The sequence below is a fragment of the Rhineura floridana genome, chromosome 21 (genome assembly GCF_030035675.1).
Source record: "Rhineura floridana isolate rRhiFlo1 chromosome 21, rRhiFlo1.hap2, whole genome shotgun sequence".
In the NCBI taxonomy this organism is placed as follows: Eukaryota; Metazoa; Chordata; class Lepidosauria; order Squamata; family Rhineuridae; genus Rhineura; species Rhineura floridana.
Genome location: NC_084500.1, coordinates 14,820,493 through 14,846,613, shown reverse-complemented (window position 1 = coordinate 14,846,613; position 26,121 = coordinate 14,820,493). Strand labels below are relative to the sequence as shown.

Below are 26,121 nucleotides of genomic sequence, written 5' to 3'. Positions count from 1 at the left end.
GATTATCTCCCCCACCCCAACCCCAGCATGTGTGTAGAAGTACAGCCTGAGCCAAAAACACTAGATCAGGTGGGCAGGCTGCCCTCTCCTAAGAACAGGAATTTAAGGCAAGAGAAAATCCCCCTCTCTCCTCAAGCAGCCCAGAGGGCAGTCCTTGCCTGTGAGATGTAGAAAATCAGTGTCATCCTCAGCACCACCTGCCGGGGGTGTTCTTTACAGCTGGCAGCCAGCCATTCAAGCTGCAAACGTCTTCACCCAAATGCGGTGGCCTCTGAGGAACGAAGAAGCAATCGAGAGCCTTGTGGCACTTGTTTCTTAAACAGCAGACGTTGATCCATTACGGCCAATGGGGCACGGCCCCACCAACCTATGTCTGCTCTCAGCCAGCCCCCACATACCGCCTTCTTACTTACAACCAGTTCAGAGGGCAGCACTGCCTGTCACCTTTCTCCTCCATTGTCGCAGCGATGCCCCTTGCAGAACTCAGCAGGGAGGATGGGGGCAAAATTAGAATAAACTGGCTCTGCCTGCCATTGGCTCTGGCTCCACCTATGGTTTGGGCTCCCTGCCTTCCACTCCACCACTCCCCCTTGGGCACCAGCCGCCACCGTTCTTAAAGACTAGCAAACTTACTGTTCTTAAAGACTAGCAAACTTACTGTTCTTAAAGACTAGCAAACTTAGTGCATAAGGCACTATCATGGATTACAGGCCATTTCAACAAGTGCATCTGATGAAGAGGACTGTAGTCCATGAAAGCAACTTATGGAAATAACACATTTGTTAAAGGCAGGAGTGGCCAGCAGGAGGAGTGGCCTTGCAGACCTGGTCTTCCAGCAGCTGCGTACTTCCTGAGATGGCGTGGAGGTGAGGCAGGGCAGTAGTGAGGTCGGGATGGTGCAGGTGCACAGGCAGGAATGCTGGTTTGCCTCTGAAAGTCTGCCTGCACCATCCCAAAGTCACTGCTGCTTTGCCCCACAGTTTCCTGGTATGTGGTAGGGACACTTGCAACTGGGAGGCCAAGTCTGCATGCCCTTCTCTGTTGGTCCTTCTAGCTGTAGCTACTAGCCATGATGACTATGCGCTGCTTCCGCGGTCAGAGGCAGTATGCTTCAGAATACCAGTTGCTGGAAAACTGCAGGAGGGGGGAGTTGTTGTTGCGCTCAGGTACTGCTTGCGGGCTTCCCAGAAGAGACATCTGGCTGGCCACTGTGAGAACAGCATGCTGGACTAGATGGGCCACTGGCCTGATCCAGCAGGCTCTTCTTATGTTCTGTGCCTGGTTAAAGGCACTCTCATGGACCACAGTCCTTCACTGGATGCATCTTTGCATTGCACCTGGTTACTACAAGAATCCTGTTATCAACAAGTAGTGCCAAAGGTTGATTTTTTTCCTTCTCCTTTCGTGCCATGCCTTTTTAGATTGCAAGCCCAAGGGCAGGAGCTGTCTCATCACAGATATTTGTAAGTTGTTCTGCAAACTTTTGCCTTGAAGAAATGTATGAACAAGCAAACATGTCGATAAACAAGCAGGCTAATTGGGGGGGGGAGTTAATTTTTTTAACTTCTTGTGAGCTTATTTTGTAAGGCTGGTCTACACCTCCTTAGCAGGTCCACATCCCAGTTTGAGAACTGTGGCACTACAGGTAGGAATGGAACACAGCAGTGGAAAAACCTGCACCGAAATATGTGACAAAATCTACAAACGCTATGACAAAAATATAGCTTCTCTTCCCTCCCTTGTCAAAAGCAGTAAAAGCAACACAGCTCTGAACCACATGCAATTATTAAGGAGTTTTGACATAACCGATGCGCTGTTACGCACAAGGCTGACTGGCCACTGCAAAAGAGAGAGAGAGAGAGAGAGAGAGAGAGAGAGAGAGAGAGAGAGAGAGAGAGAGAGAGAGAGAGAGAGAGAGGAGAGAGAGAGAGAGAGAGAGAGAGAGAGGGGACATCCATTCCGTTTTTCTTTTCTGAAATAGGATTTCATCCCAAACCCCTTCCAAGCATTTTAATTCACTTTGGAACTCATTAATTTAGGCAAGTGGAAGCTCTTGATCTTCCCTGGCCCTTGTTTCACTGACCAATGTGCAGTCAATCAAAAAGTTATTACTCTTGTCGTAGGAAGAATAATAAACAAGTTGTCCTGTCAGCTGCACAAGATTACACAGACAGGATGCGCTCTACCTGCCCGCAAGCTTTATTCAGCTGGAAGTAGGAAGGAGAGGGGCAAAGGTGCTTTCTTTGAGGATTTAAATGTCATTTTCAGATCACTTCTTTCCCCCACCCTCCACCATCAGCCTGGAAAAAAACCCCTAGACTAAGGAAGAAATCCAAATTACATCTCCAGGTTAAGCATTAAGTGCAAAATGATAAGTGGTTTCAAATCTATGAGAATATTTGCACAAACCTCAACAAATAATATCATCTGGGGCATGAGGGTGGGTGGGAGTCTTTGCTCCAATTGGAAATACAATGGATGAGGAAGCCTTCTATTAACCTAACATTTCAGATACATTAATGCCCATTTCCTATAGATATTGGTTGTAATTTCTTGACCCAATGCAGATATAATGCTCCCAATCTCTAAGGATGTTTAGAAGACTGACATCAGGCTACAAGATCATGTGCCCTGCCCTCCATGAGAATTTCTCTCTTCTCCCCCTGCAAGAGCAGATATGGGGAACCTGTGGCCTGCTGGATGCTGTAGGACTCCAGCTTTCATCAGCTCCAGCCAGCATGGATAATGGCCAGGGACGATGCAAGCTGCAGTCTGGCAACTTCTGGAGGGCTCCAGATCCCCGATCTCTGCCCTGTGGTGTTACCCACAAACATAGGAAGCTGCCTATGGTCCATCTAGCTGGGAGTGTCTCTCCGGGGTTTTGGATAGGGGATAACATTGGGGATTGAACCATGCGTCTTCTGCAGGCAAGGCAGATGCCCCATAGCCCTTCCCAAGGGTTTTGTCTGCATTAACCACACCATGTCCATAGCTTTGGCTGCTAACATCTGGAAGTGGTAGTAGTAGTAGTAGTCCTAGTAGTACCACCACCACCATCATCATTATCATTTAAATTTACAACCCACCCATCCTCCCAAAGCAGCCCAGGGCAGCAAATACACAAGTGATAAAACAATTAAAACATCTAAAAATAATTCCAATACAGATGCAGACTAGGAAAGATGGTGTAGTGGTTAAGGTGTTGGACTACGACCTGGGAGATCAGGGTTCAAATCCCCACGTAGCCATGAAGCTCACTGGGTGACCTTGGGCCAGTCACTGCCTCTCAGCCTCATGAAAACCCTATTCATAGGGTTGCCATAAGTCGGAATCGACTTGAAGGCAGTACGTTTACATTACATTATATTGGAAGAGGAAGGTCTTCAATAGATGCCAGAACAACAAAAAGATAGTGCCTGTTTAATATTTAATGGGAGGGAATTCCAAAAGGTAGGTGCCACAACACTAAAGGCCCAGTTCCTACATTGTGCAGAACAGCCCCCTTGGTAAGATGTTATCTTCAGGAAAAATACCCACACAACATCTTCTGGTTTTGGATTGCAATTTCAGAGTGCCAAAAAGATCACATCAAGGATCACTGTAACTTCACAGTGTTTGTAGCAAGCAGAATGATTTAAAAGGAAGAGCAACAGAGTCACTTACCACTAGGATTGAAAGACATACAACAGATGGGCTTCTCATGTGCAGGGAAGTGAGCCACAATACCATCGCTGTCTGAGTCCTCACTTACAAGCACCTGTGTAATAAGAGAGAGAGAGGAAGCAGGGTAACATACCTGTATTTTATTCTTTTTACATTAACAACCCAATGATTCAGGGAAAGTTACCTATTTTTATACTTTCACACTTAGAAGAAATGCTACATGGAAAGAAAAGACATCAGAAAAATGACATACTCTACACCAGACACATGTGGCCCTCCAGATGTTTTTGGGCTAGAACTCCCATCAACCCTGACTATTGGCCATGCTGGCTGGCTGGGGCTGATGGGAGATGGAGTCTAATAACATCTGGAGGACTGCAGGTTCCCTATCCCTATTCCCCAACTTTGATCTTTCTGGATACCGTTCCCACCACCCAAACATCTTCCACTGCAGGCAGACCCACCAGACATGTCACCAATTTCCTCCATTCCTTCTTCCTAACATGTAATGGAATAAAGTTGAGGAGGGTTGGGAAAGCATCCAATGGTGTCAAATTTTGCCTTTACATAACTCCACTTTACAGGGAGAGGTACCGTAACTTGATATAGGGTTGCTGGGGGATTTTTTTTTTTGCAACAGTCTTGTGTTGCCTAGTTCTGCTCAAGGATTGCATCTCCAAATCCATCCAACTCTTGACGCCACTGCACTCATCCTCTGACCTCTCTCAAACACTTATACATCACTACAAATGTGAACACACAGCATCCTCAGCGGGCATCAGCCATTTAAGAAGAACACGTGGCATGCCAACATTCTAAGGCAAATGTTTCAGAATAAAACCAGTTTTCCATGAATGGCCATTTAGAGGTCAAACTTAAGAAGAGATGGGATACTGTTGAGTCCCCCACTGTGGACCTTTGAGCGTAGAGTGGAGTTTTGAATTGGGATGCTACACACAGGAAGGTGGGCAAGTAGCAGGGTCAGCCCAAGACAAAGCAAAGAACAAGATGGCACCCTTGCACCAGACCTTGCACAGTAATAATAAATAAACCAGACTGGCAGTTGAATTTTACATCAACACTAGCAACACACCACTGCACCGAAGGCAACAGATTAGTTTAGGGGGCTTAGGACAGGCATCCACACATCCAATAAAAGGGAAAGGTTGGGGGTGGCTCAAGAGGAACAGCCAAGGGGCTGCCACTGCTGGCCCCCAGCATCTCCTGCCTGAGGCTGTCACCTCATTCTACCTAATGGCAAGGCTGGCCCTGGTGAAGTCAGAAAGCAAGCAGGCAGTTATAACAGCAAACTGATCACATTTCACCAAAGGTCAACAATAGGGGCCAGTTTAGAGCTTGGCAACCCTACAAGCCTCACGAAAGCCCTTTTCAGTTTTCCCCTAGAGGAGGCACTCCCCGCCGCCACAGACCCATGGCCCCTCTCTATGAAAGATGACATTTAAGCTCATAATAGCCAATGTGATGTATTATGCTCCAGACATGAAGAAAACCTATCTGAGAACACAAGGAGGGGGAGCACACCAGGACATCTTCAAGCTTCCGCGAACTGTTGGCAAAACCATATATGCCCTTTTTTAAATCATTACTGTTCTGACAGTAACAGACAGCACAATATTTGGAGCCTGGATTGAATTAAGAGAGGGGAATTCCTCTATTTAATAGACAGCAGCATTGTTTTTAAAAAAGAAATACACATTCTGTCATCAGCAGTACAAACATGCTGGGAAGAGTTTAGCTATGAGTAAGTATTGGGCGGATGGGATGGGATGGGTTCCCCTCCCCACCCCCTCCCTATTCCATCCATTAGCAGGGGAAATACTGGACACATTGACCTTGAAGTCCAGTCAATCTGGTCTCCCTGACTTTTCAACAGCCTTCTGTGACTGTCCATCACAGTCAGTCACACTGACTTCTTTGGCAAGAAGAAAGACCATTATGCAGGGTCATCAAAGGAAAAAAAGAGGAAATGCAGCGAGCCCAACCTATCAGTGCCTGCCTGGGGAAACTCTGACCAGCCATGCTGAAATTTGAAATAGTTGTGCAGCAGAGGAGAACCTCTAGCCCACAGGCTTAATTAAGCCCACTAGCCATTTTGGTCAATCTATGCCCTTCTGCCCTACAACTGGTATCTGTCGGGCAGGCAAAGACGCAACTGGGTCAGAAAGGGGGGTTTGCAGACACCGCTAATCAGCAGCACTTTCAAAGCCCTATGAACAACACTTTTCAAGCCCCGACATTCAGCTGATTGCTGGGTGTTGCACCCACCCAGGTTTGATGACTGACAGGTGGACAGTCCCACCCACCTGTCAACCTTGACGGGGGTGAGGAAGATAAGGATCAGGCCTGCTGGACAGATCCAATTGTCCCGTCCCCCCCAGTCATTGTGCATAATTACTGTGTCAGGCTGTAAAAATATTTGTTCATACTGAAGACTGCACCTCCAAGGCCAGGGTTTTATAAGGCTTGGCGGTGCTGGATTGGTCTTCAGGAGTCAGCTGAGCGAATGCTATCAAGGTTATCAATCAATCAATTTCCTTTATCTGCATATAGCCATAGGCCATTGCATCATAAAAATAACAGAATAAAAACAATCAAACATGATTTGGCACAATGGATTACAAGAAAACGTTTTAAAATCAGAAGACTTAAAACTTGAGTACGTCACCAAGTTGGTTTCATAGGGAGTTTACGTACGCTGCTCTAAGCTTTTTAGCAGCGAAAGCAAAATTAGCCACTGCAATTGTGACCTGCTTGTCATTGTCCATTAATAACAATTAATAATAATTTTAATGTTCACCGCCCAGAGAGCTGTTGCTAGTCGGGCGGTATATAAGCTTAATTAAATAAAATAAATAAATAAAAATAAAAACTCTATTACTAATTTTGCATTGGGAGACCCCCTGGTGGAACTCAAACAAGAAGCTAAGAATTTTTCTCTGGGGTGCTGATATAAGGGACATAAAAGCATATAATGGGCTAAATCTTCAGGGACATTACAACCAAAAATACAGAGGCGTTCAGCGATTGGAGTGCCCTTATATCTGCCCTCTAGAATAGCTGAGGGCATGGTTTGAAACCGCAATTCTGTAAAGGCTCTGTGCAACTGAGCGCAGGTCAAACTGGTAAGATAAGTGGCCGGAGCGTGGTTGAGTTTAATTTGAGGGAACCAGAGGGAAAAAGAGGCTGCCACAATTGATGCTCTATCTTGATAGGCATCATGGTTAAAGATCCAATTGCGTAACTCAGATGGATTAAAGTCTGAGAATTTGTCTAGGGTGAGGTCATAGGTTGTTAGTAATTCAGTAAATTTTGAGGCCCACCCTCCCACCCTCTGCGAATCATGACAACAAAGTTTTGTGAGGGGAGAGTCACCCGTGGAAGATGTTCTTTTCCAATATCGTAGGAAAGCTAAATCAATCCGAGCTGACAGAGAGGGTAGACCAAGTTCCGCTCTTATATGGGCTGATGGGGTACTTCTGGGGAGGCCCATTATTTGTTTCAAGAATGTATTTTGGAGGACTTCAAGGCTAGCTTTTTCTGAGTGACCCCAGAGCTCTGAACCATATAGGATTTTAGGGAGGAGTTTGGCTACATAGGAGGTATCAGACCCTTGGCCTCTCAATTGTGATGTGCCACAGGGCTCTATCCTCTCTCCCATGCTATTTAACATCTATATGAAGCCGCTGGGGGCAATCATCAGGAGATTTGGGCTGCAGTGTCATCAATATGCAGATGACACTCAGCTCTATCTCTCGTTTAAATCTTCACCAGAGTTGGCTGTGGAGACCTTGTCCAAGTGCCTGGAATCCGTGAGTGGATGGATGGGAAGGAACAAGCTGAAGTTGAACCCTGATAAGACCGAGGTACTACTTGTGGGGGACAAGAGAAGGTTGGGCGACATTGACCTGAAGTTCAACGGGGTGAGTCTACCCCTAAAGGACCAGGTCCGCAGCCTTGGGGTTGTGCTTGATTCCAGGCTGTCCATGGAGGCTCAGATTTCGGCAGTGAGCCGGGCAGCCTGGTACCAACAATACGAAGGCTGCAACCCTACCTTCCTGTTCACCAGCTCCCACTAGTGGTACACGCCCTGGTCACCTCTCGTTTGGACTACTGTAATGCGCTCTACGTGGGGATACCCTTGAAAACTGTCCGGAAATTACAACTGATACAAAATGCGGCGGCTCGACTACTTACGAATAGTCGCCGCCGAGATCACATCACCCCAGTGTTGTTCGACCTACACTGGCTACCAGTTGTTTTCCGAGCCCAGACCTTTAAATCCCTACACGGTTCCGGCCCAGTTTATCTCAGCCTTCAACGCCACCAATTATGCCACCCGACAAGATCGGCCACACAGGGCCTTCTCTCAATCCCGCCAACAAAAACAGCCAGATTGGCGGGTACAAGAGAGAGGGCATTCTCAGTGGCGGCCCCCACTCTTTGGAACTCCCTCCCACAAGATCTCCGGCACGCCTCTTCTTTAAATGTGTTTCGGAAAGCCTTAAAGACCTGGCTCTTTCAGCAGGCCTTCGGGGTATCCGGGGTGGGTTAATTGTTATAACTGAAATGCCTCCTGCCCGGTTTTAATACTGTTGCTGCAGATGTGTTGTTTTTATATTGTATTACTGTATTTTATCAATTGTATTTTAACAATTTTGTAAGTCGCCTAGAGTGGCCATTGGCCAGATAGGCGACGAAGAAATTAAATTTATTATTATTATTTTTATTATTATATAGATTTTTAGCATTGGGTTAATAAGTTGACCACCACGAGAATAGAAAAATTTCCTTAATTGGCCACTGGACCTTGCGGCCAGTAACTTAGTCGCCTCCAATTGAGGGCTCCAACGGAGTTTGTTATTGAAACATATGCCTAGATATTTAAATGTGTTGACCTGTTCAAGTGGTTGGCCATGTAGAAACCAGCTGGATTTAGACCTACTATATTGCCCACATATCATTATTTTAGTTTTAGAATAATTGACATATAGATGATGGGCCTCACAATACTCCTCTAATCTTAGCAACATTCTTTTTAGCCCGATTTTATTTTGAGACAGCAGGACCAGGTCGTCAGCATAAAGCAAAGATGCTATCTTCCTGTTCCCTACTGAAGGGGGAAAGAAGTCAGGGGAGGCCATTGTGGGAATAAGATCGTTAATAAAAAAGTTGAACAAAAAAGGGGCCAACAAACAGCCTTGCTTAACACCTCTTCTAACCGGGATTTCAGTAGAGAGGGCTCCGTTCAAACCAAGGCGGACCCTTAACCGGGTATCTCGATGGAGAGACTGGATTAACCACAACAATCTCTTATCAATGCCTGCCTGTAGCAATTTACGCCACAGTAAATCCCTATCAATTAGATCAAACGCTGAGGAAAAGTCTATAAACGCTAAATAAAGGGACTTACACAACCCGGATTTGGTCTTATTAGATGGTGTAGAACAAAGGCATGATCAAGGGTACTTCTGCCTTTTCTAAAACCAGCCTGTTCCACATGAATAAGGGAGTGTTTTATATCCCAATCTAGCAGTTTGCTTAGAAGAAAGCGACCATATAGTTTAGATACTACATCTAGCAGGCTGATGGGTCTATAATTAGATGGATCAGAAGGGTCGCCTTTCTTAAATATGGGCACCACAATACTTGTGCGCCAGCTCGGCGGAATGTTACCAGTGGGATTTATATTTGAAAAAAGTGTGGCTAAAATTGGACACCACCAGGTGGGGTCGGTGAGTAGTAGTTCGGGAGGTATCATATCTTCCCCCGGTGCCTTGCCTGGGCGAAGAGTAGATATTAATTCCCTTATAACTGCACCAGTAACTGAAGGCCAGGGGGGAAGGCAGGCTATCAAGGTTATACTGCAGTCCCAATGGAGCCCTAAAGAACACTGTTCAGTCTGCAGGGCTTGTGGCAAGGTTTTGGCTCTGATGGGGCAGGAGGTAAGCTGCTGACACTTAGCTCCTGGAGCCGACGGCAGAGGGGACCTGATTTAAGACAAACTCTGGAACCTGACACATGTGAAAATCTTGCCAGCTTTACCAAAACCACTATGCTGTCCCCTACAATCCTTCAGAACAGAACATTCCAGGTCCTTTGAAACCCTGGATGTAGGAAAAGAAAAATGGTACAAAAGCAGAGGGTGCAAAATTTGGATGTAAAGAGAGCGAGACAGACATTTGAACCTCCTGGCTGGGATAACAGAAGCAGGGTCCTGTTTTCCCCATACATCTTGGTGCCTAAAAATATTAAGGACCCAGAAGTGCTCCTGAGCAAATCTCATTAAAATAATGAGCTTGGAGGGAGCATTCCAAAGCCTGGCACAGGCAGCACCCATTCTTTTCAGAGGGTGGGAGGAGGGGATTGCACAGAAGAGCCTCCTGAGTGATTGTGCCCACAGTATTTTTCATGGTCATATGGGCTAAGCTGAACTCAGGTTTGATCTGTTCAAAGGTTGTTATTTTTATGTTTCAGAAATGTTATGACTTCAACCAAGGCAAGGTATCCTTCTGGAACATCTCGAGGAGGTGGGGGTTGGGGGTGCTGTGCTTCAGTGGTTCCGCTCATACGACCACAGCTGCTTCCAAACAGTAGTTATGGGAGGCTACTGTTCAGCCCCGTGGGAATTATCCTGTGGTGTTCCACAGGGTTCCATCTTGTCCCGCATGCTATTTAACATCTATATGAAGCCACTGGGAGCTGTCAGCAGGAGATTTGAAGTGCATCAATATGCAGGTGACAGCCAGCTCTACCTCTCTACTCCATCTGAATCAGGAGAGGCAGTTAAGGTATTGAACCGGTGCTTGGAGACAGTGACGGACTGGATGTGGGCCTATAAACTGAGTTTGAATCATAAAAGACAGAGGTGTTATGTGTCTGGAATTCTCATGTCCAAGAGATGGGAAGACAGCCTGTTCTGGGTGGGATTGCTCTTTTCTGGAAGGCGCATGTCCGCAACCTGGGGATACTCCTTGATCCAACACTGTCACTGGAAGTTCAGGTGGCTAGGAGTGCCTTTTTACAGCTCTGATTGGTTCATCAGCTTCAGCCCCTTTTGGACAGAGAAGACTTGGCCACAGTGCTCCATACTCTAGAAACATACAGACTGGTTTATTGCAACACGCTCTACATGGGGCTGTCCTTGAAGACGACTCGGAAACTTCAACTGGTCCAAAATGCGGCAGCCAGATTACTGGAGGTTTCTTTTAGAACATATAAATAGAATCTGTTCCTTGATTCTATTTAATTAGGGTTGCACCCAATGTTAGCCCTTCTCAGAGTAGTCCCACTGAAATTAATGGATAGGACTTTGTTGGCTGCAACTCTTATTATTTATATAGTGCCATTTATAGAGCACACATAACACAGCTCAGTAGTAGAGCATTTGCATTCCATGCAGAAGGTTCCAGGTTAAATCCCTGGCATCTTCAGGCAGAGTTGGGAAGGGCTCCTGCCTGAAACTCTAGAGAGCCACTGCCAGTCAGTGTAGGCAATACTGAGATAGATGGACTAATGATATAAGGTAGCTTCCTGTGTTCCTGTTAAATCAGCCCCTAATTCAGAACCATAAGTACTGGAATGTTTTTTTTTATTTGTAGAGGAAGAGCTGAAGCTCCGTGGTAGAGCATCTGCTTTCCATGCAGAAGGCCCTAAATTCAATCCTAGATTTTATTATCTTGTGTCCAGATTGTTAATGTTTATTGTATCTGTATGCTTATTTTGTACGTTGCCCAGAGTGGCTGGATAGCCAGCCAGATGGGCGACAAAGAAATCCAACAAATAAATAAATAAATTCCTGGCATCTCCAGGTAGGGATGTAGGAGACCCCTGTCTGAATCCCTGCACAGCTACTGCCTGTCAGTGTAGACAATACTGAGCAAAATAGACCAATGATCTGACTCAATATAAAGCAGCTTCCTATGTGTATTCCACCCTCCCACTGCTCCCCAGAGACTATTTGGCGCTCAGCGCCCCACTGGATCAACCTCAGGCCTATAGTACAAAAACAAAATAGATCTTGCAATCCTGAAGCCTACCGATGCTTGGTGACTGCATAGACCCTATTTAATTGGGCACTGAGGTTAGAGAGGATGGTTTTCTCTTTCATTTCTGACCAGCCCCAAGTGTATTACATTTCAATGCCTCATTTGATCAATGTTTGATCTTCCCTTATTCCATGCTGGAGCAGAGCATGTGTGTTTTCCCCCCCTCAACGCTTATATAAGGAACAACAGAAGGCAGACTAAACAATTTAGGAACTGAGTACAGGAATTCAAATATCCCATGAACCCTTTTAAGCGCAGCAAACATGTTCAACCATATCCATCCATCCATCCAAAAGGGGCTGGCTTTTGAAATTTCTTGCTGCTGAGTTACAGCACTTACAGATTCGTTATTTGTGGAGATCCCATTTATGCTGTTGGCATTCTTTTTTGTTTTTAAACTCTACTAGTCTGTATGTATAAAGAGGAAAAATGTATATGTAGATCATCTGAAAGAAGCTGAAATGACAAACAAGCAGTGTGGCAGAGCCGGCGATAACGCCTTTGCCTTGCATGTATGCGGTCCATGTCTCTAGGTAGGGCTGGTGAAAGCTGCTCCCTGAAACCCTGGAGAGGCACTGCCAATCAGTGTGGACAGTAATGACCTAGATGGACCAATGGTCAGACTCAGGATAAGACAGCTTCCAACATCACTAGAGATTCATTCCCCTAGCTCTCAAGGTCTAATGGTGCCTTTCAATTATTTATTTATTAAATTTATATCCTGCCCTTCCTCCCAGAAGGAACCCAGACTGGCAACAAGCCTTTTATTTAAGCACTAGGAATTCCATGCAGGCAAATGAGCAGGCTGGTAGAGGGAAGGATGGATGGAACACTTTGCTCCTCCTCTGCCCTTAGCATATAAACCAAGTGGGCTGCCAGAAGCCTTGCTGTATCAGACCAGAGGCCTATCTCGCCCAGCATCCTGCCCTCACAGCGGCCAACCCGATGCCTCAATGGGAACCCAGAAGCAGGACCTGCGCAAAACAGCACTCTCCCCACCCGTGATCCCTAGCAAATGGTATTCAAAAGCATACTGCCTCTTGTCCTGGAAGTAATATATAGCCACCATGACTAGTAGCTATTGAAGTCAACCCTCTCCTCCACGGCAGCATAGAAATGCTTCTGTCACTTCATCCTTCCTTACTATTTACTCATTACCAGCCAACCCCAATCTCAACACCCCCCTAGCCTTTTTTTTTTAGGCTAGTAAATTTGCGGGCTTATCTACACAACCACTTGAAATGTTGTCATAGAACCATGGGAGATACTTTCCTGTGGGTTCATCCCATGGCGCTAGTGCGACATTTGAAGTATAGATGAGGCCAGTCATGTGGGCCTTTCCAGGGAAATCAACACTGATGGATGAATCTGTCAATTTTGGTTTCTCTCAGTTTCTCATTTTTCCAGTTTTAAATTCAGTTCTCTTCATTTCCACATCAGTTTGCATTAAAAAAATCCTTATGAAAATTCATCTGCATTTCAGTGCAAATTTCTCCTAATATGCACATTTTTGTATGTAATTTTGCCTAATACACACTTTTTTTTGGCAATGTTCCTAATATATAGGAATACCCCGCATTAACGTACACAATGGGTCCAGAGCGAGTACGTAAACCGAAAATGTACTTAAAGTGAAGCACTACCTTTTTTCACTTGTGCCGCCACTTTGCCACCTCTCCTTCACGCGGAGCCTCAAAGCCCCACACTAAAGCCTCTGCTGTTGCGCCACCGCACCTCCCAGCTGATCGCAATCACGCCTCCCAGCTGATTTGCGGTCGCATGGTCGCGTCTCTTTCCACCCCCCACCGAAAGATCACGCCACAACCAAAGGTTAAGTGTCCGGTTCTTGCGAAGCGAAGTACGTAAACAGGGGAATGGCGCTACTGTAAGTATGTCTGTACTCGCGAGTCTCCGTAAAGGTCCGTATAACGGGGTATTCCTGTAATCAATTTTGTAAGTTATTTCTCTCTAATATTATTCATTTATTTATTTATCTATCTATCACTGCATTTATATCCCGCCTTTCCTCCAAGGACCTCAAGATGGCATACATGGTTTCCCCCTCTCCATCTTATCCTCACGACAACCCTGTGAGGTAGATAAGGCTGAAAGGCAGTGACAGGCCCAAGGTCACCCAGCTGAGCTTCATGACCAAATGGGGATTTGAAGCCTGTTCTCCCAAGGTCCTAGTCACTCTAACCCAGCCTTTCCCAACCAGTGTGCCTCCAGATGTTGTTGGACCACAACTCCCATCAGCCTCAGCCAGCATTGCCAATGGTCAGGAAAGATGGGAATTGTGGTCCAACAACATCTGGAGGCACACTGGTTGGGAAAGGCTGATCTAACCATTATATGCACCTAGTACCCCAGTATAAAGCATTTTTTGTACACATTACTTGGCTGCAGAACTGAATTCCAAAATTCAGAGAAGTGCAAATGTTGAATGATGGCTGTGTTTCAGTTCATGTACTATTTCAGAAATTGCAAAGTAGACAGATTAGCCTTCAAAGTGAATTGAATTTCTCCCCCATCCCAACTCCAGGTTTGTGACCCAGATTCATGCAACTGGGCTTGCCCGCATGGTTGAGGGCCTTTAAGAAGTTACACTACCCCCCCACACCTCTAGCCTAACTCTTAAAGGCCCCCAATGACTTGTCTAAGTCAGGTTGCACTGTAACAGATTCATAAGACAGCCGAGTTCTGATGGGAAGTGACGAATGGCATTTTTGACAGCGTTGTTTGACAGCCGTCAGCTAATGCAACTGATATAGAAATATATGGTAGCCTCGGCCTTAAGTATGGCTTTCTTTTATTTACAATGCCAAATTATTTTAAAAACTACAAAACCCACATCTGTCCAACCCAGCAGAGCCAGTATGATGTCAGCTTCTATTTTTTTAAGATGTGAAGCAGAAATAAAAAAAATGATCCAGAAAAAAAAAAACAAGGAGCACCTCAAAATGTTTATAGCCAAGGTCAAACATTGTGGGGGGGAGGCTAAATGTGATAAATCTGCAACATTAACAGCCACTTCCCTTTTAATAGAATCCAGCATAAACTTGGAGCAGCCTTTGGCTCGCCCCAAGCCATTAATCTGCGACAAAAATGTCTTCTTGACAAAAAGCAGAGCCTCTTTAATAAAAGTTAAGGCAGACAGTATTAGGTTCAGAGGGAATCCTGTTGCTTTTTTATATAATGAGAATTCTTCCATAATAAGTGCAGATAAAAAGAAAAAAAGAAAAAAAAGAAATGTGAAGGAAGTCAACACTGAGGTAGCAGACCACAATAATATCTGTGAAAAGAGCGTTTTTCTATAAACACTGGCAACAATGGCCAATGAAAGTCTACATGGCAGGTTCAAGTTTTATTGTTGGAAGGTCATTTATTTGTTAAGTTCTTAGCCTGGGGCCCAATGGTGGTTTTTTCTTATAGATTCGTGATACTCAATAAGCATCTTTTGTTCGCCACATTTTTTTAAATCAGTCCTTAAACCGAATGAAAACCAACGTTGGATGTCACTGCAATCTGCCACATCCCTCTTCCCTCACCGAGCTGCCTTGTCTTCAATGTAGCAATGCATCAATAAAGATCAGAGGTGGTGGGGAAGCTGCACAGAGGGGCATCAAGACCCCTGGATTCAGAAAGTCCCCTTCATGTGAGATATTTCAACAACAGGCCCTTTACACGCTATAACGTACTTACGTTTTTAAATATAAGTTGCTTGGAGACCTTGGTAACAAGAGACTAATAAATCTGATGATGATGGCACTGTTGGAAAACCAAACTTGGTAGGCTTTGGAAAAAAGGGAACCTGCCTTGTTTGTTTGTCTGTTTTGTTATTAAATTTAAACATGGCACTTTCTCCCCAAAGGATGCCCGGGGAGGGGGGGGGCTAACAACATTAAATCTGATAAAACCATACCCAAAAATAATAATTAAGTGACAGTTTTAAAATCTACAGTCCGTGGATGTTCCTGTTCTCTTCCAAACATCTGGAAAAATAAATATGCCGTTAAATTCTGCCTTAATACAGACAGGGAACTGCCTGGTCTTCCTTGGGAAGGGTGTGTGTCCAGAGATGGGGTTCCACCATGGAGAAAGCTCTCACGTTCACACCCTCCTACCCATCTGCAGTGGTGTTAATGTGAGGCGCGCCTCTTCTCTCCTCGATCATAAGCTACAGGTTGGGGCATATGGGGAAAGGCACTCCATTAAATACTTGGGTGCCAGGTCCTTTAGGGCTTTGAACCATACCAGCATCTTGAATTGGGTCTGAGCAGCTCACTGGCAGCCAGAGCAGTGCTCTCAGAACTGAAGTTATATGCTCTCCTCTGACTGCTGCACTCCACAACTAAGCTGACTCATTCTGCACTAGCTGCAGCCTCTAGACTATTTTCAGCCCCATGGAGAGTGTTATGCAGTCATGTACGTAGGGGGTTATCAGAGCACAGACCACTGAGGCTAAACTATCTCCGTCCAGGCATGGCTCTAGCTAACAAGTTAGCTGTAGCTGGGCACAGGAGTCCCTCATTACCTATGCTTGAGTGACAGTTTGGTGTTGAGGAACATTCCCAAACTGCAGGCCTGCTCTTTCATGGGGAGTGCTCCCTCACCCAGAACAGATGAATTCCCTAATTCCCAAAGCAAAGAACCATCCACCCATAGGACCTCAGTCTTATTTGGATTCAGTTTCAGTTTATTGGCCCTTGTCCAGCCCATCACTGCTTTCAGATACTGGCTCAGCACCTGCACAGCCTGGCCTGATGCAGATAGGATGGAGAGATAGATAAGGGTGTCATCAGCATACTGATGGCACTACGCCACAAACCCCCTGGCAACAGCACTTAACAGCATCACATAGATACTGAACAGCATGGGGGATAAGATGGAGCCCTGTGGGACTCCAGAGCCTAAATGCTATGGGTCCAATCAGCTGATGTGTGGTAGAGCCAAAGCCTGCTAGACTGGCTGTATGAGAAACATATTTGTGCAGCCAATGCCTGGAAAAAGCTGATGGGCAGTAAATCAAACCCCCAGGCTCTTTAAAGGACCATGCAGGGCTCTTGCAAGGACTTTGGGACTTGAAAGTGCCCAGTCACCTAACATCACTGTGATGCCAAGTGACTGACAGAAGGGTGGCCCCTGTCCATCTGTCAAATTTGGCCCCCAAGGCTAGGATCTGATAAGGATCTGGCTTGCACAGCCAAAAAGGTTTCCCATCCCTGCATGAAGGCAATTTGGTTTGTTTTAGCTGTTGGGGGTGGGGGATGATTGTTGTCTGTATGCTAGTTGAATCTAGCTGCTGGCTGAATTGTCTCTGTTTTATACCGAGCTGGATTTTATAGCTGGATTTTAAATCAATGAACTATTGCCGGTCAGCTTTATTGTTTTATTATTGAATTGCTGTATATTATGTTCTTAAATTTTATTCCATTTGCTGCTGTGTGTTGCCTAGAGAATATTTTTTATTAGGCAGCTCAAAAATGGAAACAAATATGTACACATACTGCAATAACTCCAAGGCTTAAGCTACAAGTCTCAAAGCTGGATGACATGGCCTAGTGAGTCACCTGTGTGAGCTCAGACATCAGTGCCTTCTTCAGGCCCACAGGAAGCTGCCATATATACCAGGTCAGACCACTGGCCCATCTAACTCAGTACTGTCTACACGGACTGGCAGCGGCTCTCCAGGGTTTCAGACAGCCTGTTCCAGCCCTAGCAGAACACCCTGGTCCAGCATTCTGTTCTCACAGAGGCCAGCCAAATGTTCCCAATGGGAAGCCCACAAGAAGGACCTGAGTGCAACAACACTCTCCCCCTCCTGCAGTTTCCAGCAACTGGTGTTCAGAAGCATTCTGCCTCCGGCCATGGATCGGCCACATAAATACCAGGAGTGTGGCCTTTTGGTCGACGTAACAGTATATCATCCGCTTGATGTACATCAGGTTCTGTGCTCTCCTCGTTTTGCTGCAGCTCATGCCTCTGGCTTTAAATGTCAGCAACTGACTTGTGGCAGGGATGGAAAGAGGTTAGAGAATACACCCTCCAGATCTAGAACTGGATTAGGGCAACTATTCCAATAAAAATATCATTATTACGTCTTCTTCTTCTAGTTACCATGCATTCTTCATTAGTTCTATAAGGCATTTAGCAGGGTTAGAGTCAGGCTGAAAGTCATCTTTTGAGAAAAGGTTGTTATTTCAGACCAACTCTGGGTGGTCCCACCCCATGGATTCATTAAGTCAAAAAATCAAAAGGTCAAAAGAAAACATCACTCCAGACCCTAAAAGTTTATGTGGTTAATTTCAATTAGGGGGGAAGGAGAGGAGAAGAAAAAGAGGAAATCTGTATATCGTTATTTTTACTCATTTCAACCAATTAATGGCTCCAAAGAAATGGCCATTACATCTAACTGAAAAGTTTGCTTGCACTTCATTAAAAGGACGTTTAAACAAGCTCACAAGCCTTTTTAATGCATTTGGGTTGACCACATAGTTGTTTGGGCTTCTCTGTAATTACTTCCATTCAGCTTTCAACTGCAAGCACAACAGCCAAGTCCAATAATTCAAGTATTAAAGAAGAAACACCCAGTGCTACAGTTCTGTTTCAAAAACGACCTCTGTTTGGGGTTGTTGCTTTTAAAAAAACAAATAAATGTAGAATGACTATGCAAGCGGTTACCACAAGCAAACTTTCACCAAAAAAGGTGTCTGTGTTAATGAAAGTCCACTAAAATATTTTCCTTCCAACAGCTCTCGGAGCCAGGAGACTAAAAGTAACCCTTTATTGTCCCACACACTCCACAGTCTCTAATTAAGCTTTTCTGGGTGTAACGCAGAAGGCCTCATGTCTGCACAGAAATTTTTCAAGTGACCTTGGACCAATCGATCCCTGGTATCTTCAGGTGGGGTTGGAAATGTCCCCTGCCTCAAACCCTGGAGAGCTGCTGTCAATCAGCAGGAGTGTAGCTGTCCAGGGTCTCAGGAGGTCTTAGACCCCTTACTTTTTTGGGAGCCGAGTCCCAGCAGATTCCCGATACCTACAGGGTCCTATCAGAGCTTGGAAAAGTTACTTTTTTGAACTACAACTCCCATCAGCCCCAGCCAGCATGGCCAGTGGATTGGGCTGATGGGAATTGTAGTTCAAAAAAGTAACTTTTCCAAGCTCTGGGTCCTATGAGCCAATCAGCATGAAAGGGGAGTGTGTTAGCCACTTGGGAGAGTTTTCTAACTTGCTTTCTTGTTGTTTCTTGCTGATTGGAGCCAATCAGAGTGAAACGAGTTCCTATTAGTTCCTGCTTCAAAAAGGCAAGTTGTGGAGAGTGAGAAGACTGTAACTACAGAAAAAGAGACCAGTAACTACAGAAGATGCCGCCCTGGGCTCCTACTGGGAGGAAGGGTGGGATATAAATCTAATAAATAAATACATAGTAAAGAAGAGACAGGGAATCCTGGTGATAGCATCCTGTCTATATCATCAAGTAGTTTGGTTGCAGCAGGGGATAAAAATGCAGACAATGAATTCAGTAAATCAAGCAATACATCTGACAGTGAGAATGGCCAGTCAAATGCTAACAGTGACAGAGAAGCAGAAAGCAGTATCCAAGCCTAGCCAGATTATTCTATAATCTTAGAAGGAGCTGTGGCTGTGACTATTATGAAGGGACCTGGCACTTCTGAATTTGCCACTACATACTGCCAGTCAAGGACCAATGGTTGGACTCAGTATAAGGCAGCTTATGTTCCATTTTCTCTCTCCCTCTCTCTTTCACCTTGCCCTTTCAGGATTGTTATGAAAATAAGAAGGAATAGCCGTCTTATATTTAAACACTCTCCTGGTAGCCAGAGGTGAGAAGGAATTGTATGCAGCTTCCCACTACTAATAACAGCAATGCCAGTTGATGGGAATCACAAGTGGGGAGGGTGCTGCTGCGTTCAAATCCCGCCTTTGGACTTCCCATTGGGGCACTTGGTTGGCCACTGTCAGAACAGGATGCTGGACTAGATGGGCCCCTTTTGGCCTGATCCAGCTTCAGAGCTTTTCTTAGATTCTTACTGACTATATTAATAGCCTGTTATAAGCCACATCACTGCCTCTGACCACACTGGGCCATGACGACAGGCTGGTGGAGACCAAGGGGACTGAGAAAACAGGACTACAAGAATAAAACCTGCACGCTGTAAAACTCTCTGGAAAAGTATTAAAATCATTAATTTCAGTGGTATTTCAAAATCCTGAGGCCTAGTGAATCAGGGACTGGCATGTTATTTCTGGCTTGGGATGGCCCAAGAGCAGAGTTTGTAGTTATTCTGTGTTATTTCAGGGGCGTCAGACAGAAGAAACCCTCAACTTAGCAATAATGTCAACATGTACTTGAATAACTCAGGCACTATCCTTTTTTTTTACACTTATACATAACACACACATGCACTACAAAACCCCCAAAGTTTTTCACCAAATCCATTAAGCAGCATAGCTCATGATTACTATGAAGATCAGAGGCCAAGTTCATTAAAGACAAAAATCCTCTAAATCATATATAAGGCAACTTAAAAACCTAAGATAAATCATTTTATTACTAAAGCTATTGCTAGAGGAGTCTGGGAGCAGACACTGAACGTCAGAAATAATGACTACATTAAAAAAGGCTTCATGAGAAATTTATGAAGTACAATTTCTTTCTGCCCTCTCTCTTCCCGCCCCCCCACTCCCACCCCACCATTCTCCTGGCACTATAGGAAAAGCCAAGATAATATTTCCCAGGAAAGCATAATAAACTCTGAATGGACCAACAACCTTATACTAAGATAATTAAACCTTATAAAAACTTACATGAAATATCCCCCCCCCCGCTTTTTGGGGTTCTCTGTTATTTTGCATTTAAACAGAGTAAGTAGGCCCTAGGAGGTCAAACAAATAAAGTCTTTCTTTGAACTGACCCACAAGAAACAGGCTCAAAACAACTTGTTTAAAACTGAAAAAACAATTGTTACTTTAGGAAAATTGGGGGTGGGGAAGGTTTGTCAATGTAGCAAGTTGCATATAATATGGTTCAATGGGAAGTACAGGTGACCCACACTTGATCTGCGAGCCAGTGTGGTGAAGCAATTACAGCAGTACTCACTCCCCAACCTGTTGCCTGTTGTTGGACCACCACTCCCATCAACCATGGCCATTGGCCTTGCTGGCTGGGGCTGATCGGAGTTGGAGTCCCAACAACATCTGGAGGGCATCAGGCTGGGTTAGAGTGTTGGCCTAAACCAGGGAGACCCAGCTGGAAATTCTCACCCAGCCACGAAGCTCACTTGGTATCCTTCAGCCAGTCACTATCTCTCAATGTCCTAGTCACAAGATGATTGGGAGATTAAGGCTGAGTGGGGAAACAAAAGACCATGAAGTCCTTGTTGGAACGTCAGGATATAAATGCTAGAAACAATCATGGATAAATCAGGCACTACCTATCCATGCCCTGATTACTTCCAGGATAGATTACTGCAATGCACAGTATGTGGGGCTGCCTATGAAGACTGTTTAGAAACTTCAGCTGGTTACGCTGTGAAGCCATTATCTGGTACAGATGCTTATGCCCAGGATTCTGTTTCAGACTCTACTGCTATCTTCTTATGGGATAATTTCCCCTTTCAGTCCATCTTTAAAACCACCTCAGAAAACAAACTTCCTCTTTGCCAATGCAGAGAAACAAGAATCTAGCATACTCGAGTCTAGGCAATGTGTAGGGATGGGATGGGATGGGTGGGGAAGAGAGAGGTGTTCTCAGATGATGATCTCTGGCAAAACAGTAGAACACCAGAACATAAGAAGAGCCCGACTGCTGGATCAGGTCAAAGGCCCATCTAATCCAGCATCCCTTCCTCGCCAGAGGCCTATAGGAAATGTTGGAAGATTCACGACAAACAGATTAAAGCACCTCTTCACATAGTGAAGTGCGTAAGTTAAACCATGGAATTCACTTCCACCAGAGGCAGTGATGGCTACCAACTTGGATGATTTTAAAGAGGATTCATGGAGGGCAAGGCTATCAATGGCTACTGGCCATGATGGCTATACTCTGCCTCCACAGTCAGAGATAGTATACCTCTGAACAAGAGTTGCTAGAAAACACTGGAGAGAGTGCTCTTTTCCTGCTCGTAAGTCCCACAGGCATCTGGTTGGCCACTGTGAGAACAGGATGCTGGACTAGATGGGCCACTGGCCTGATCCAGCAGGCTCTTCTTATGTTCTAAGCCCACAAGTAGGACCTGAGCACTCTCCTGTCCTGCAGTTTCCAGCGACTGGTATTCAAAGGCATACTGCCTCTGACAGGGCAGGAAGAACACAGCCATCATGACGAGCAGCCCTTCATAGAAGAGGTGCCGTAGCTCAATGGTACAGCATCTGCTTTGCATGCAGAAGGTCCCAAGTTCCATCCCCGTCATCTCCAGGAAGGACTCTGTGCCTGAAACCCTGGAGAGCCTCTGCCGGTCAGTGTAGACAATACTGGGCTAGATAAATCAATTGTCTGATTCAGTGTAAGGTCATTTCTTATGTTCTTAATAGTATTTACCTATTTTCAACTGCAAAATGTTGAAGGGTAAAGCATACACTTAATTATCACTGCCCAGCTCACTCCTTAACACTCTTTCCCACTCAGTATTGGGATATCTAAAGTCTGCCAAGGAGGCCTTTTGGAATCGTCTTTCCCTCCCCCACACCCTCTCTCTCCAGTTACTCTGGGCCCTCGGGTGGTCCCACTCCATTACGCAATCAGACCGTACACACATCACAAGTAGTCACCCCCTATCAACATCAGTGTTGGGCAAGTAGGAGGAAGATGTGGAGTGACAATTCACACTTGGCACTGTCAAAAATATCACTTAGGCAAGTCCTCTTCAACTGCATGAGAGCTGGCTTTCATTCACTCCCAATTAGCACTTCCTGTTCAATAAATCCATTCCACCCACAAATAATCTTAGCCCCGGCAAAAAAACAGAACAAAAACAAAGTAAAACAAAACAGGGGTGGGTAGGTGGTGGAAGACTCAGAACAAAAAACAGTGCTATATTTTGCATCTGTCAAGACAAAAATCATATAATAAGCCAGCGGTTCGAGTTGGAACTAGACACGACAGTCAACAAAGGGTGGCCACAGCAAACATTAAGAGAGTCCAGAAACTGTAGCAACTGCAGGATGCTTACACAGGAGTAAACCCAAATGAATTCAATAGGACTGACTTCTGATTAGAAGTGGTTAGGGATTATGCTGCACACTTTGATCCACACAGTAGTCCAAATTGTGTAAATCAGGTCAGTTTGTAAAGGAATTCACAAAAAACAAAAAACAGTGCTATATTTTGCATCTGTCAAGACAAAAATCATCTAATAAGCCAGCGGTTCGAGTTGGAACTAGACACGACAGTCAACAAAGGGTGGCCACAGCAAACAGCCATCTCATGACAAGTCTTCTACCTCTCCTCCGCCATGTTTGAGGAAAACCTATCAGCATTATTGCTTTGCCCTTTGTGGAGTGAGAGCAGGGACCGGTACATCTTGACTGCGTCAGAACAACACTGTGCCTGCCTAAACATGCCAGGAAACTCAGCTTGGGGCTGCTGTTTTTGGTGACAGCCCCATATCGGCCACTGTGTCTGCCTCAGCCTCCTACTGAGCAGTAATTTTCCAACTGTGCTCTGGGAAAGCCGGGGGGGGGGGCGGAGGAGTGAAGGGGGAAGTCTCTTGGATGATTCCCAGGGGCTCCTCAATAAGAGGATCAGCAGTGCCAGTTACATTACTCTAAAAGGCAGCTTGTCCACCAGGGAGCAGCCCACCTGATAGCCACACTGAGGCCTTTGCCTTAGGCGGCAGATTGGGAAAGGCGCTGAACTTGTGCACTTTCTCCCGCCCAGCCACTCACCCTCCCACCACCATTTACTGCTTTAGGAACACCACTGCCATTCTGCCACTGCAGCGAAGTAGTCAGCAGCACTCCTGTGGGACTCTCCAGTGATGCCCGATCACCACTCCTTAAAGCAAAGCATTCTGGAAGAGGTTGCCCCAGAGATTGCCTGCAATGCTATATGCTATGCCACTGAGGACTGTTAGGCTTGAAAGTTTTTAGCCTGAGCAAGCCATTGTCAGGTGAAAGGGCCTGGGGAGTCTTGCCATACTGGCACACTGCTGTCCCTAATGCAACAGCAAAGAAGGAAAAGAAGGGCAGTGCATGGGCCAGCTGTGCAGGTCCGCTACCACTAACCACCTCCAGCTATGTGCATGTCATGGCCCCTTCAGAGGACTTGGAGGAAGAGGCAGAGTTGGCAGACCCAGGAGAAGGAACTAGTGGAACCCCTGAGGACACAACTCTGGCTCTTCCCCAGCTGGAGAATGTCCAGGACCTGGCTGAAGCCCCTCAGTCGGATTCTGGGCATGAACAGGAGGCTCCCCTCCCCCCTGCAGAAAGGAGACGCCAGCGAGTAGCACAGCAACAAAGGGTCGGGTCGTTTAAGAACAAGCAGCTCTGAGCAGCTGGGAGACTAATCACAGGCACTTGGCTTAGGGAGTCTGTTATAAAAGGCAGTTCATGGCTGCAGGAGACTGCTGACTACAATGTCGGTTGTGACCCCTCGTCTGTAACGCCATTGCTAGCCTCTAGACCTTCGGACTGGACCCCTGGCTTTCTGAACTCTGCTTCCCTACCTGGACAATGCTCTTGGACACTGCTACTGGTTAGTCTGTCAAGCCTTTCTTCTGCCTGCCAGCCCCCATTATCTGCCTGGCCTTGACTGCTGGCTGCTTCGTTACTGCCCAGCCCCCAGCCCTGAAGCTGACAGTGCATTGCATTCCCCTATGGCCAGCATCCCTAGCACCCTTTGTAACTTTTGAACCCCATAGGTCTTTGCAGACATTTACATCCCATGACAAACTAATAATGAAGGAAAACATTCCCTAAGGTGAGGTAGTCCACCTGGTGCCCTGCAGATGAGTCTGGACTACAACTCCCATTATCCCTGGCCATTAGCCAAGTTGGCTGGGGCTGATGGGAGTTGTAGTTCAACAAGTCCGAAAGAGTACCACACTAGGTATCCATGTGCTAAGGATAAAAAGTTCCAAGACAAATGAGTTTTAGTGCAAGTTTTAGACTAATTTTATTTTCTTTGCTCATCCAAAAATGTTCTTACCTGGCCTTCTCCAACTGTCTCAGTATCGATAATGGTGACGACCCCAGGAACCAAGGGACTGCGTCTGGTATTGCTGTGAGCTAAGATCTCTTCTTCTGTTGCTCCTGATGGCAGAGTGCCTGTCAGCTGGGTCACAACTTTCCCAACCATGGTGAGTCCCGTTTTTATAGTCTATTTTTAAAATAAAAACAGCCAACACAAAACTCATTTTAACCACTACAGTTATTTTGCCCCTCGTAAGCAAGTTACACAGCAACACCTATTGAAGAATGCAGGTGAAACCCTTCACATGGCCAGGTTGTGTTTATTTTTAAAAGATGCATCGAAATAAGAAGGAATATAAAGCTACACAAATGTACAGGTGCATTATTTTCATTCACAGAACCTAACTACTGTAGTTCCTCCTGGGCTGGGCAACTGCAGCACAGTCTACATGCGGCTTCCTTTGAAGAGAGTCTGTATATTTTTACTGTTATTTCATTTCATTATTTCCTGCTCTGAGACTGAAGAGCAGATTATAAATATGCATCATCATCATCATTAAGAGAGTCCAGAAACTGTAGCAACTGCAGGATGCTTACACAGGAGTAAACCCAAATGAATTCAATAGGACTGACTTCTGATTAGAAGTGGTTAGGGATTATGCTGCACACTTTGATCCACACAGTAGTCCAAATTGTGTGAATCAGGTCAGTTTGTAAAGGAATTCACAAAGAATTCCTCAAGCATCCCTGCTTCATCTAATCAATCTCATGGCAGGGTGCAATTAGAAAACACATAAAAATACAATATCTGTTCTAATAATATTGCCTGGCAACTACGGATGGGCAAATCTGTTCATTTCAGTTTCTCTCAGTTTCTCATTTTTCCAACCTTAAATCCAGTTCTCCACATTTCCACAACAGTGTGACTTTTCTTTTAAAGTCCTCATGAAAATTCTTAAGCATTTTTAGTGATAAAATACACATTTTGGCATGCAATTTTGCCTAATATGTTATTTATTTATTATTTATTTACTGAATTTATATCCCACCCTTCCTCCCGAAAGAGCCCAACAAAACTTTTTAACAATAATCTCCCAAAAACAGCATTTTAAAACCAGTTACAGAAAAAAACATTCTTCCATACAGGAATTTTCAGATTATACCATTTTTTTGCAAACTAATTTTCCCTAATTATATGCATTTTATATGTTATTTTCACAAATATATACTATGTTAT

General features: G+C 45.2%; 1 protein-coding gene across 8 annotated transcripts in view; it reads right to left on the bottom strand.

The window, feature by feature from the left end:
- BCAS3 (BCAS3 microtubule associated cell migration factor) overlaps positions 1 to 26,121 on the bottom strand; it is a 602,771-nt gene that overhangs the window by 468,342 nt on the left and 108,308 nt on the right. For all 8 annotated transcript variants that reach the window (XM_061605390.1, XM_061605386.1, XM_061605382.1 and 5 more), the window contains exons 12-13: positions 24,901 to 25,071; positions 3,664 to 3,757 (exon numbers count right to left, since the gene is read on the bottom strand). In XM_061605390.1, the coding sequence (XP_061461374.1) occupies positions 3,664 to 3,757; positions 24,901 to 25,071 (265 nt within the window). The remainder of the gene's footprint in view (positions 1 to 3,663; positions 3,758 to 24,900; positions 25,072 to 26,121) is intronic.